Below are 12,463 nucleotides of genomic sequence, written 5' to 3' on the forward strand. Positions count from 1 at the left end.
TGTTTAAAGTGCCGAGACTTAACGGCTTCATTGAGTAACTGAAGTTAAATTAAAAGTCTCTAGTCAGCAGTGTGTTTTGGTGCGTGTTAGCACATTATTTAGCCTTTGACAGAAAGAATTTAGTTCAATTAGTCACTGTGACTTGTTTTTTTTTTCTTTCTTTCTTTCATTAATTTTATTTTAATCAGCATCTTCCCTGATCCAAGCTGGGATTGTTGAGAAAAGTGTCTCCTTTCTTCCGTCTGCTGTCTATTGTAAGATCACAACTGAGCAACGTGTTCGTTTTTAGATTCACTAGAACTCTATAGAAGAGTGGAAAAGGAGCCGTAGCTGCTTGCTATTGATTTCATTAAAGTAATGAAAGTGGGAGACTATATCCAGCACAAATAATCAAAAATATCAGAAGTAAAGATGAAAAACAAACTCATCCACTATATACAGTTAATATCAATGATGTAGTCCATAAAGATAAAAAAACCAAATGGGGTGATGTGTCTTCTTTACAGACATCAGTGTGGATTTCCTGGAAAGCCAACACAGTCCATTTGAAACTAGAGATAAAAGTGTCAACTGTGCTGAAAAATGACTCAGACCTTTGGGCGAGATGGGGTACTGTGAAGAATCCAAAAGCAGTCTGGAATTACACTCCTGGATCATGCTGTGTTTTCACACATCAACAAGTCATGTGATGTGAATCAGAAGTGTTCCCAGTTTAAGCATCAAATTCGAGATGTGGGTCTGTCATTGTTTGTCATTAACTAAATTTGGGCTGTTGCAGGCTATAGAGAAATTGGTACAATAACAGTAAATGTGTTGGGTTAATTCTTCAGCAACAGTGCGTCAAGCTTAGACCAAATAAACACATCTGTCAGTGTACACAGGTGGGAAGCTGATAAAGGATCACGTCCTTGTCTAGCAAGCCTGCACTGGCTGGTCTGTCTACACTCTCTCCTTCTGTCTGCACCCTCCACAGAACAAGAAAAAAAAACAGATCTCTTCCTCAGACATCTATTTTAAGCACAACGTCAAAAAGACACTTTTCACCAAAATAGCTGTAACTCACCGTCTCATCTGAAACTGCATCTCTCATAGCACTTTTGCACTGAAAAACCAAAGGGTCGGACAGAGGGTGTTTTCAAGGTCAGAGGAATGCCAATTGTTGTGGCTGCTTTGTGCTGTGAAAAAAATTGAACCCTCATCGTGAACAGCCTCTGAATATTCTTGAAAATATTAATAACGCTGAAAAATACCCCCTCTCTGACAGGCATTTCCATTTAACCAGTCCACACAGAGCTGTATTGTTTTCCTATGGTATTTTCCGCACACTAACCCTCTTCATCTGAAAGTGTAGCAGACACATGTGACTGCGTTTTCAAAATCCCCTGCAGCATTAACACAATCTACTCAGTCAATAATTGTGCACAAGCCCTAAATGTCAACAACATTTTTAAAAATCTGTGTAAGCAACTAACTCTGTCCCTGCTGAGCATTGTAAACAAGGAAGTAGAATTCATTTGTATAGAGTTTCCCCCAGTGAAATAAGTCTTGAAAAGGGCAATATGCAACAGACAGAACAGAAGGAGGTCTTATTAGATGACCACACAAGCTACAAGCCAAAACCAGGCGCACAATACAATTGTGCAATGCACTGACCAAATAACATTAAGTACGGTGCATAATATTGACTGAATAATTATTCACAATTACCAGTAACAATACACAAGATGCACAAAATAAGATAAATAAACTGCAATAGAATAATTTGACGGAATAACACCAATTGTTTGGATCACAGATGCAATGTAGCTATCCAAACAGAGTAGACATTAACTTTATAAAGACCATATGATTGCTGCTGGTTAGTATTCGCTAGCCTTAAGAGGCCAAGTAAATCAAATAATGTGCTAAACTTTAAGGTGCATCGGTAAAAATCCTGCAAGATCAACCAACTAATTCTGTGAACTAGCATGGAAACAACTAGGACCCTGCTCTAACACAGCAGTTCAATAGTAATTTACTTCCAATTAAAACATCATTAAGTATTTGTTGCTTAAATCCACTGCAGGTAAACATTTAAATCAAAATATATCAGTGATGCAAACTGATGCAGCCACTGTAGCATCTTTAGGCAGGTATCTCTTAGTAAGTGCTGTCCTCTCAGTAAACTGACCTGTTTGTGGGGGAAGCAGGCTGCAGGAAGTGCTGATACTCTGAGTCAGAACCTCGACTTCTGGTTTGGGCTCTGGGCTCAGAGGCACAGAGAGAAAGTGGTTGAGGTTGATGGGATGAGTCTGACTCTGGGCCAGGCAGGGCAGGCTGCGGCGAGATGGCTTCAGGCTCTTCTCCTTCAGGATCTCGCTGATGCTGTTGTGCATGCCTGAGGAGGAGAGGAAGAGTGGAAGTGTTTTTTCAGTAGTCACTTTAAAAATAAATAAAGAAAAGAAAGCTAAACTATATAGCGGAATGAATTTATATCACGTATGCTTATACTGATGAATAAAATGTATTTTAGCCAGAGACACTTGCATTAAGTGGTGGATTGGATTAGGCTCTGCTCTTTGATGTATCTCTGCTGGGAGAACTCATTACCCAGCACATACATGACGTTAAATCTTACTGAAGTGAACAATCTAAAAAATATATTACATAAGGAGGAGGTGGAGGTGGCAAATGTAGCATGAAGGTACCTGCAGAGTAGTAAGGATGAAGTATCAGATCATTATGGCTGCACTGCACACCTGCATGAATATGACTGGACATTACTCATCAACTGGGTAGCCAAAACAGCTGATTAATGAGCCCCAGTGATAGGGAAGCACAAGACTGGGGCACTCCAACTTTATGTGAAATATTAAATCACCAGAGCACCCCTCAGAAGGAGCAGCAAATGCCAATAAGCTAAGGCAAGTGCCCCTTCAGCGCTTTAATGCAATACCACTAACTATTATTTATGTATTTACAGCTACATCATATTTTGCATAACCAGTTATGCATATAGAAGCAGTAAATTAAGAACGTTAGCAACATGCTCATGTAACAACGCTACATAAACCCATAACTGTTAGTAATCAATATTTTTAGATTAATTTTCACACTGAAAGCTGCTAAAGTAGGTAGCAGTTAGTTAGTAGTTGTAGTTTTATTTTGCCATAAACGCACATACATATGTTTGTTATCATATTATCTTGCAAATATAACAAAAAACAAGAGTCCCTGCATAAATATCTAATAACAAAAAACAAAACAAAACAATATTCGTTCATAAGAAGGAAAAATAAAATGTAGGAAAGCCTGTTTGCAATAAAAAAAAAAACAAGGGAGTGAGTGGAAAATGGGAGGAAGGGAGGGACAAATCGCTTCCTCTATCAACTGGTCCATCATATTATGAGCTACAGTGGTGGTGATAATGTCTGTCCTTCATAGCAGAGTGCATTAAAACCACGAGCACTCCCCCTCCGTCAAATCACACAGCAGCGTGATGGTGCACCACAAAACTACATCCCGCTTGTTAGTTATGAAACCAGTTCAGCTTAGATACATGTCGTAACATCATGAATTGATGCTGTTCCAGTAGTTTTTCATTAGCACGTCATTGTTTTATTAATTCTCAGCAGAGGTCATTTTCACCAATAAAGGAGCAATATGGTGATAGCGGGGCTGTTGAAAGGGTGACTCGATGATACTTTAGTCATGAATTGTATGAAGAAGCTCAGAGGTTAGTCACGATAATGAATGTCCAGTAATGGAAGCAGGACATTGTAACCCGACCTTCACACCAGGCGGTAGCTCCAGCTCTGCAGATCCTGGCATATTTATTCATGTAATGTAGGCACTCTCTCTTTCAAATAAGAACGTGACTCTCCTTCACCTCCTGTGAGGAATTCTCTCAGTGACCTTCATTTGAGGTTTTCCTGCATTGCTAATTCACTCTTGGCATCCTCGGGGTCCGTGTTGCGAGCGGAGCAATAACTCACTCTCCTGACATTGATCACGATGGGATTTCCCAGTGCTGTTGGGTGAGAATGGAGCCAGTTAAAGATGTGAGCTTGTGGGCTCAGGGGAATGACTAATCACGCTGTTTATTTCCTGTGCAGCCCCACAGATTAAAAACTGAAAGAAAGTTGAGAGCTCCAGTTAAAAGCTATGCAATGAATAATTGAGAAAGTGGAAACTGTGGAAATTGTGCATTGAAACGAGGTTGCAGCTGGATTTCACTTCACCCAAGGGACAGATTTAAAAAAAATAGTTTTAAATATAAACGTATGATTGATAAGCACAAATCATCAGCAAACTACATTTGCCCATGTCAGAGAGTTAGTTTGTCTTCAGGCTAACAACAATCTTAATATCCAAATATTTCTACAGTGTACACAAGCATTCAGGTCCTCATATTTCAATCCAATATTTCAATCAATGCTGAGCTGCAGGTTGCTGAGCTATTATTCAGTAAAGAGTCATATTGTGCCAATTACATCTGGAGTGACATTTCAGAAAGCGGGGATTTTATGGTCCACTGAGCCAGAAGGTTTGTTTCTCACAGCTACAACATGCTTTATGACTTGCTGGTAAATCAGAGCGAGCTGTGAGCTTCCACTCAACATGCCGTAACTTCACAGTCTCTGTGGTTTGGTCTGAAGAGTGGATGCATCCTTATTTAATATGACTCTCCGATTGGACCCTGCCCACTTTCTCTCCATTATACTGATCAATACACAGAGAATAGCTGCTGCATGATAGCTGCACAAGTATTGTCAAAAGCATTTACTGAACTCCAGGTGGTCTAGATGATCCCAACAGACACCTGCAAGGCTCAACATGTCTGAGACGATACATTACAGCAGAGAGAGATAATGGGCCTGTAGGGGTGAGGCTTGGTGGTCCCAGAGGATTCTCCAAGTTTAAAATAGACCCACAAATTGGATGGGGTTGCTGTTGTGTGAAATAACTTTCATGGAAATTTTGGAGCATGTGCAGATAAAATAAAAAGAAAAAACGACCGGTCAAATCTCTCAGCGTCTGTGGATATAAAGAAGCGAATAATCTGAGAATTGCTTCCCTGTTTCAAAGACTTAGCTTCATTTCCATACGCAGGCTGACTCTGTGAACCCTGTCCCGCGGTCAGAGCGGTTGAACAGAACGCTCTGAAGACAGTGTATTGTGTAAGTCTATATAAATATATAAAGGGTTCATCTAATGTGAAATCCTCTGTTTAATCTCGCTATGCGCTGGCTAAAACTGTTTTATCAGGAGTAAGTTAATCCTGTGTGTGTGTGTGCTAGTTTGTGTGGAAGTCTGTGGACTGTCAGTGTGTGTGTGTGTGTGTGTGTGTGTGTATCAGGATGAGGGAACGCAGGAGTGGCCAATGAGAAAAAACAACAACAAAAAAACAAAAACAGATCAAAAGACCCGGGGAGTGGACACTGTGAGATGATACGGGGGAAAAAAAATAACACATTTTCTCCGCGTCAGCGTGACACAAGGCCTTGACGACAAATCCTGTGTGTGCTCCCACAGACACCCAATCAGGCTCATCCGAGGGGGAGCTGGACGAGCTTCAGGGAAGGTCGTGATCCGGGATTTGGATCTCTCCTGTGCAACATGTCCATGACGTTCTTGTGATGTGAGATTAAAAGGATTTTGTTTTGGTTCTGTGCATGTGTGTGGGTATGATATTGTATATTTACACACAGCATATAAACCATTGTGACTGCACACTATGTGCTGTATGCTTATCTACAAATGTTTTTGGCCACGACAAACATAAGAAAATCAAGAACAGAGGTTGTGTTTATTTGTGCGTTATGCTTCTCTTAATTCTTCATTAAAAGTGTGCATATCCCTGGCACTGCCGATCTACTCTGAGCCAGCTGGATGAACAAACATTTAATTTGAAAAGCGTCAAGGATTTTATGATGAATTGCGGTGAATTAAGCTTTCATCTATCAGAGGAAGCAAAAAAAAATCCTGTGAAAATATGGTAAAACTCTCCAATAACAGGAAAAACAAACATGACTTTCGCCTTCAGCTACTTCTGTCGACGAAAGCATTGAGACATTATCGGCAAGGATGTCGCACAAAGTAGCAAAGAGGGAATTCAGGTCAGTGTGCTTTTTCCCATCATGCCTCTATGTTTCCTTATTCTTTCCTTATTCTACCTTTAATTATTGAACAGCTTTCAACTGAGTAACATTCTGCATCAAGACCTTTTCTTAAGCACAACAAACATCCTTAACTCCTTCCCCCTGCAGAGTGCATTTCAGGGGATCCCTAATATACAAGAGTGGGCTATGAAGAAACACAAGTCCAAAACACTGCTGCACTGGTGCGATTAGAAAAAAATATCACATGGAGGCAAGAGTGAAGTGACGCCAGGAGCCTCTCCTGCAGAAACGTTAGCAAGCCATTAAAGTGTGTTTCATCCTCCGCCTGGCATCATATCAAAGAACACATAGACTGAGCTGAGTTCACAGCCAGCTGAATATTCAGTCCCTATCTTGTGTGACATGGTTAGTACTTGAGGCACGGTAATAATTCTTGCTGACCAAGTATGAATAATAAATGATGAGGGATCTCTTATATGGGTTGCTTGAGTCCCCACTAGATATTGACATTTTGGGGAAATTTTAGTTTAATGCATGCTGGAAATGTGAATTCCAAAATGTTAACAATGAGAAATAACTTTGATATCAAAGTAAAAAACTTAAGACTTACTTGTCTTAAATTGGTAATAATGTGCCCCACAGACGGTAAAAGCTGTAAGTTAAAAAGTTATTTTTAACATAACAGCTGATAACAACATAGCATCAAAAGAAGCTGTGGCATCACTAAGACTGTGACTACAGGTTTGTAGCTTCATATTTCACATTAAGCATAATTTGATTTTCTAGTTTACTAGTACTAGTACTTTCGGAAATGACACACAGATGGGGAGAAAAGATAGTATGCCAGACACACAGACTGTACCAATTCTTATCTGGATAGCCTAATTTTTCTACAGACAATCAAATCAAGTATCAAATTTGATTTGATATATATATATATATATATATATATATAGTTGCTTTGAAATGTTAATTTTTCTCTGGTTCTCTGGTTTGACTTAATAATAAATCTTTTATGTAATTTGTGATTTATCACAGCATTAAATTATCGACTCAAATAGAAATAAGTCAGGTCTGAATGGTCATCCATTCATTTCATTGTGATAAATGATGGTTAATGATACAAATCTGATATATTGTAGATTCTACCTTATTGACACATGCTATTGATTGTATTGACCATAATGACACACAATATATTGTAGCTAATGAATGAAAACATGGAGCCACCAATTACAAGAACTAATCGTTTTGAACCACCAGTGAGGAAAAACAAAATGCTTTGACTGTAGAAAGTATTTACCCTCTTGAACCTATTCATGTTTTATTATCAGTTTATTATTTTATCAGTGTGAAAAAGATAAAATAGGTAATAATTTTGCGCCACAGACAGTGTTGAAAGACGCCGTCTGTCTATCACACACAGCCGAGCCTGGCTGTCTAACCGTGAACACACCTCCGAGCAGATGGCACGTTTTACCCACGGTTTAAACAGTTCAGGACCTCATTATACAATCCTGGCACAACCTCTGGGCTGCATCATTTGAGCAGATTAAACATTTTCCTTCTCCCTCAATCTCTGTCCCCCCCACTCCTTTAATGTCACACTATCTTCTTATGCCCCTTGATTGCTTGTGATTTCTACTACGTCACAGGATTTTCTGCAAAGCCTCTGCTGTGTCCATGCATGCACACCTCATTGGGAAATGCTTGTGTACTGCATTGAAAAAGCTCATGCCACGGAGTCACCAGAATCATTGTTTTTTTGCAGACGTGATTTAACTGTAAAATAACTCCAGAAGAACTTCTGCCTGTACTGTTGTCATAACCTAGCAACAAAACAACCACTGACTATTTAAAGACTGCGAAAGTGTTAAAACTGGTTACTGCCAGACCATACACACACTTAAAGAACAAAACAGCCTTTGTTTTGTCTTTTTTTAAACTCTTTGTCTACTTAGCATCCTACACATAAGTCTTAGAAACAAAGTGTGGATCAACTCGTCTTACACAAAACTGATGCAAGTCTAATATGCTACAGTAGCCTCTTCAAATCACAGATGATACCATACATGTGCTCTCCCCAAATCTGCTCTGAAATTAATGTCTGTATCTATAAACCATCTGTCTGCTTGCATAAGAGGACAGGTGGCCTGCTTAGTACTGTGCAACCAAAGGTTTACACATCAACACACACACACATTAAGTGCATATGCAGACATAAAAAAAGTTTAAAAATGTAGTATAACGGAGGATACAACTCTCAGTCATTCAGCAGCCAAACCACAGAACATACACACACACACTTTTCTTACAAAAAAGGCTTAGGATTAAATCATTAATCGATAAACTATTTCCATGAGTACGATGAGCAGGATATTGCTTACCTGATATTGATTTTTTTTGAAACTATATAAGAAGTTGGTTGTTTGTTCTGTAAAAGCTGCTCATGAAAGTGCAGGATAATAAAAGGCTGCAGGTAGATATCATTTTCATTATCGACTATTCATTGCAGCTATAGAATAACACATATAAAGGCAGTAAGAAATCTTTAAAAACCAAAATACTCGAGTGTAAAACCAGGTCACATTTAAATCTGGACACGCTTTAAAGCAAATACGCTCTGGCAGCTATCGAGTGATCGGTGTGTCAGTAAGTTTAAACAGCATGCTGCAAATCCTAGGAAGGAACATCAGATGGACGTGAGTCATTTTTGTTTAGTATAGATATATGAGAAAAAGCCATATATATCTACATCTCGTGTTTATTTTGATAATCAGTCCTATTCTTATTCTGTCTTCAGTTTAAATTGTTTTCTAATCTACTTTTAAGAGAAACTTGAGAGAGATTTAACTCCCTTATAAAACATCTCCCAGATGTTATTATTTATTAATGCTCAGATTTTTACTTATTACTTTTTGAGCAATAATGCTTTGGCTCGAGCAACAAAGCTTTATAGAAACACAAATCTCCATTCAGCTTCAAATGGTGAACAAGCGTTTTCAGTTCCAAGTAATTTAATGCTCTCGTCGGGTGTTGGTGATTGTGTTTGAAAAAAAAAGTGCAGTATAACTTCTGAATTTTGCTTTAGTGGAACTTTTGCGAGCCAACATTTACCCCGTTTGCCTTCAATTTAATGGTGCACTTAGCATTCATTGAAATATTGAGTGGGCCCTCAAGCCTGTAGTCAGATTTTTACATAAATCTCATATCATGTTGTGCTGAGTGTTTCCTGTTGGCTGGACTGCAGCCAGGAAGTGGTTCACTCTGTTATATATAATATTATAACCCAGGAATCCCTCTGAAATAGCATTGTAAGAAGAAATCAATGCACTAATTCATACAAAACATAGAATAAAAGTCTGGTTAAACAAACATACTAATTCAAAACAACCCATTATGGATTCATGTGGTACAGTCTAATCGAGTCTGACTAATATATTAGATTATTTAATAGACTTGGTTGGTGTAATTTAGGATCTTTTAATGGTGTTTTATTTGTGTTTTCATCTGCATGATTATTTCTAATCAAACCAAAGTTTACTGTCTCAGTGCACTGATGTAATTTTGAACAATAAATGCTATAGTTAAACTGTAAAATATCCTGCCTCCATTATGTAACCTTCAAAAAATGTGATATATACATAAATGTATACATATATAGGACAGTGTTTTAGCCTATACTATTTGGTCTTGGTCTTGACTCAGTCTGGGTTAAGGTCTTGCCTCGATCTCGATACACTTGGGTCGTTGTCATACCTTGGTCTTGGTTTAGATGGTCAACACTGATATAGGAAGAAGTTTTTCCTACCTAATATCAGTATCAGCCCCCAAAATAGTCTCTGCCATCTATATTGTTCATGTAGGTGGTACAAGAAAAAAAAGTTTCTTCTCTCTTTCTGTTTGTTTTCAAACTCAAAATCAGCAAAGTGAACAGCGCTCCAGCAGGGCGTCCCACAGTCATGAGATTCTTCTGTAGCTGTTCAGCTCAGCATCCTTATTAGATGTCAGGGGGATAGAGCCTTTCATCGTCCTCAGAAACAAAAAGTCACCATCGCTCCCGGTTTACGAGCATGTCTCAGCATGAAAACAAGATGCCTATTCACCATTCGTCTAAATTTAGACAGCCAGCACATTAAAAATTAACACAAAGAATCACTAATGTTCTGTAAAGAGCCTTACTAAGGCTCTGAAAATCAATACTGGCTCAGCAGTGTAATCTAACTGGAGACCAATTATCTTTCTCTCACTGCCCAGTTTGTTATATGATCTGTGTCAGTCCAAAAACACAGAGATGCCAAATGGACACCAACATGAATAAAGTGAGTCTGATGTCTCATATTGCTTTTTAAATAACTTGCTGATTGGAGATGTATTTTCTATTTTCCCCATGACAGGAACTTCTTTTAACAGTCTTTTTTTATTACTGTCTAAACCTCAGCGTGTGAATCCAGCTATTCCAGACATCATTAACGCAAACTATTCTGCATGCTCCTGAACACATTTTTATGGTATCTTTCCTCAAACCACATGCACAATATCAGTCTATTATTAAACTAGCCTACTTGTACTGCTGTGAGATCCCTGAAAGCTGAGGTGTATGGACAAGACTGGGAGTGCTGTTTAAATCACTGCAAGTTCAAGTCGAGTCTAAAACCACCTTTCCTAGATCTGAATAGCTTGAATCATGAGTGAAAGGTCATCCAACCATCCACTGTGTTGTAACAAAGGTGGTTTAAATAGCTTAGTGGTGTTTCTAAATTTAATCCTATTTATGGCATCACTTGGAAATATCTGCTTTAACTGGATCTATGCAGTCTACTGCTTAACAATAATGGCACACTCAATGTAACATGAACAAGTGGATATAATATCAAAGCGTGCAATGTTCACAAACGGGCTTCATCCCGGGAGGTGGAGGAGGAGGAGGAGGAGGCTGCAAGACCCCCCAACTCTGCGTCACACTTACAGCAAGTAACGAGACCGATGCTTGTGAGTGTCATTTCACACCACAAACTCTTTAACTAGAGGAGAAAAGTCACCGCACATCACAAATAATAATCACCCGGACGCGAAATAAGAATTAAAATAAGCGACCAACCTTTCTGCTGCTTGAAGGACTGGATGGAGCCCGAGTGGTGCACCATTGCGACGTTCAGTTGGTTTCCTCCGTTAATTGAGTTCCGTATTTGAAAAAGCAAAATTGCAGAATACATGGGAAACTGTGGTGCGGTTGAGTAGGTGTTCTCGCAGCTCCCATCCTGCCAAAACGATCTCACGGGCGATGCGCAAACCCTTCAGCAACACCTGTCTAAGCTCCGCATGCTCCCACCTCCCGCTCCGCTCCCCCCCATCCTTCCTCCATCCACGGCTGTTGTCATGGTGACGGGAGGTAGAGGAGGTCCCCCTCCTCTTCCTCCTCCCCTCTCCCCGTCCTGATTTACTGACTCCAAAATAAGCTGCGGGAAATTACCAGGGGCAGCAGATCGCAAATGGACCGACAAGGACATGTATTGACTCGGTCATCAATCATGCTTTATTTTTTTACTCTACCCTGAGGCATCCCATAGTCTGAAGGATAAAAACTAAAATATAATGCTGTCAGATCACATTCACATTTAAGACGTTATTATCCTCTTTGGCATGTTTATATCAAGTTATTTTCTAGCCCTGAAGTAAGGACTTAAACTTCCCCATTTTAAAATATTTGAAAATATATTTTTTCTTTCAAGTCGGACAAGATTTCACACACACCCACACAATCAGATTTTCTAAAGCCAGCAGGCATAATTTAATCTTCACCACAAAACACCGCTATTGTAGACAGAAGTCACAGTCAGCCTTCAACCTAACTTTATACAACAACAACGAAAAAAAAAGGCTGATAAAAAATAGACCAGAACAATGAACCGTTTGACTTTTTCCAGGCTCCAACACTTTGGCTTTGGCAGTGAGGCTGTGAGGAAAACTCAGAACAATCAATACTATAGCTTACAACTACAGGGCTCACAACTCAGCTGTGCTGACACACCGCATGATGTAGTGGCGGGGGATCCCTGTTTGAAAACAAATGTTATATCATGGAAACTGAGCAGGGTGTTCAAATAAATGGCTGCGGTAAATTTGAACGACCAAATATTAAAACTGCTAACTTTATGGCTCGATTGCACAAATGGGACTCTAATGATAATAATAATAATAAAAGTTGAATTTTGGTTTGGTTAAATCTATACATTTATTTATTTCTTACTCACTCGTCTTTTTATTTTATTTTATTTTATTGATAATCATTTTAATACATCTTATCACCTGTATATTTCCTGTTGATTTTAAGCTGTTAACGTATACACACATATGAATTA

At 39.0% G+C, this 12,463-nt stretch overlaps 1 protein-coding gene across 3 annotated transcripts in view; it reads right to left on the reverse strand.

Annotated features, from left to right (window-relative positions):
- The window catches only part of ano3 (anoctamin 3), a 41,520-nt gene that overhangs the window by 19,134 nt on the left and 9,923 nt on the right, over positions 1-12,463 (reverse strand). For 2 of the 3 annotated variants that reach the window (XM_027273037.1, XM_027273036.1), the window contains exons 1-2: positions 11,203-11,489; positions 2,171-2,377 (exon numbers count right to left, since the gene is read on the reverse strand). In XM_027273037.1, coding sequence (XP_027128838.1) covers positions 2,171-2,377; positions 11,203-11,317 — 322 coding nt within the window. In that variant the 5' untranslated portion in view covers positions 11,318-11,489. Of the gene's footprint in view, positions 1-2,170; positions 2,378-11,202; positions 11,490-12,463 lie in introns of those variants that run through there. The other variant, XM_027273035.1, reaches the window with a different exon arrangement.

The sequence above is a fragment of the Larimichthys crocea genome, chromosome XXI, assembly GCF_000972845.2.
Source record: "Larimichthys crocea isolate SSNF chromosome XXI, L_crocea_2.0, whole genome shotgun sequence".
Lineage (NCBI taxonomy): Eukaryota > Metazoa > Chordata > Actinopteri > Sciaenidae > Larimichthys > Larimichthys crocea.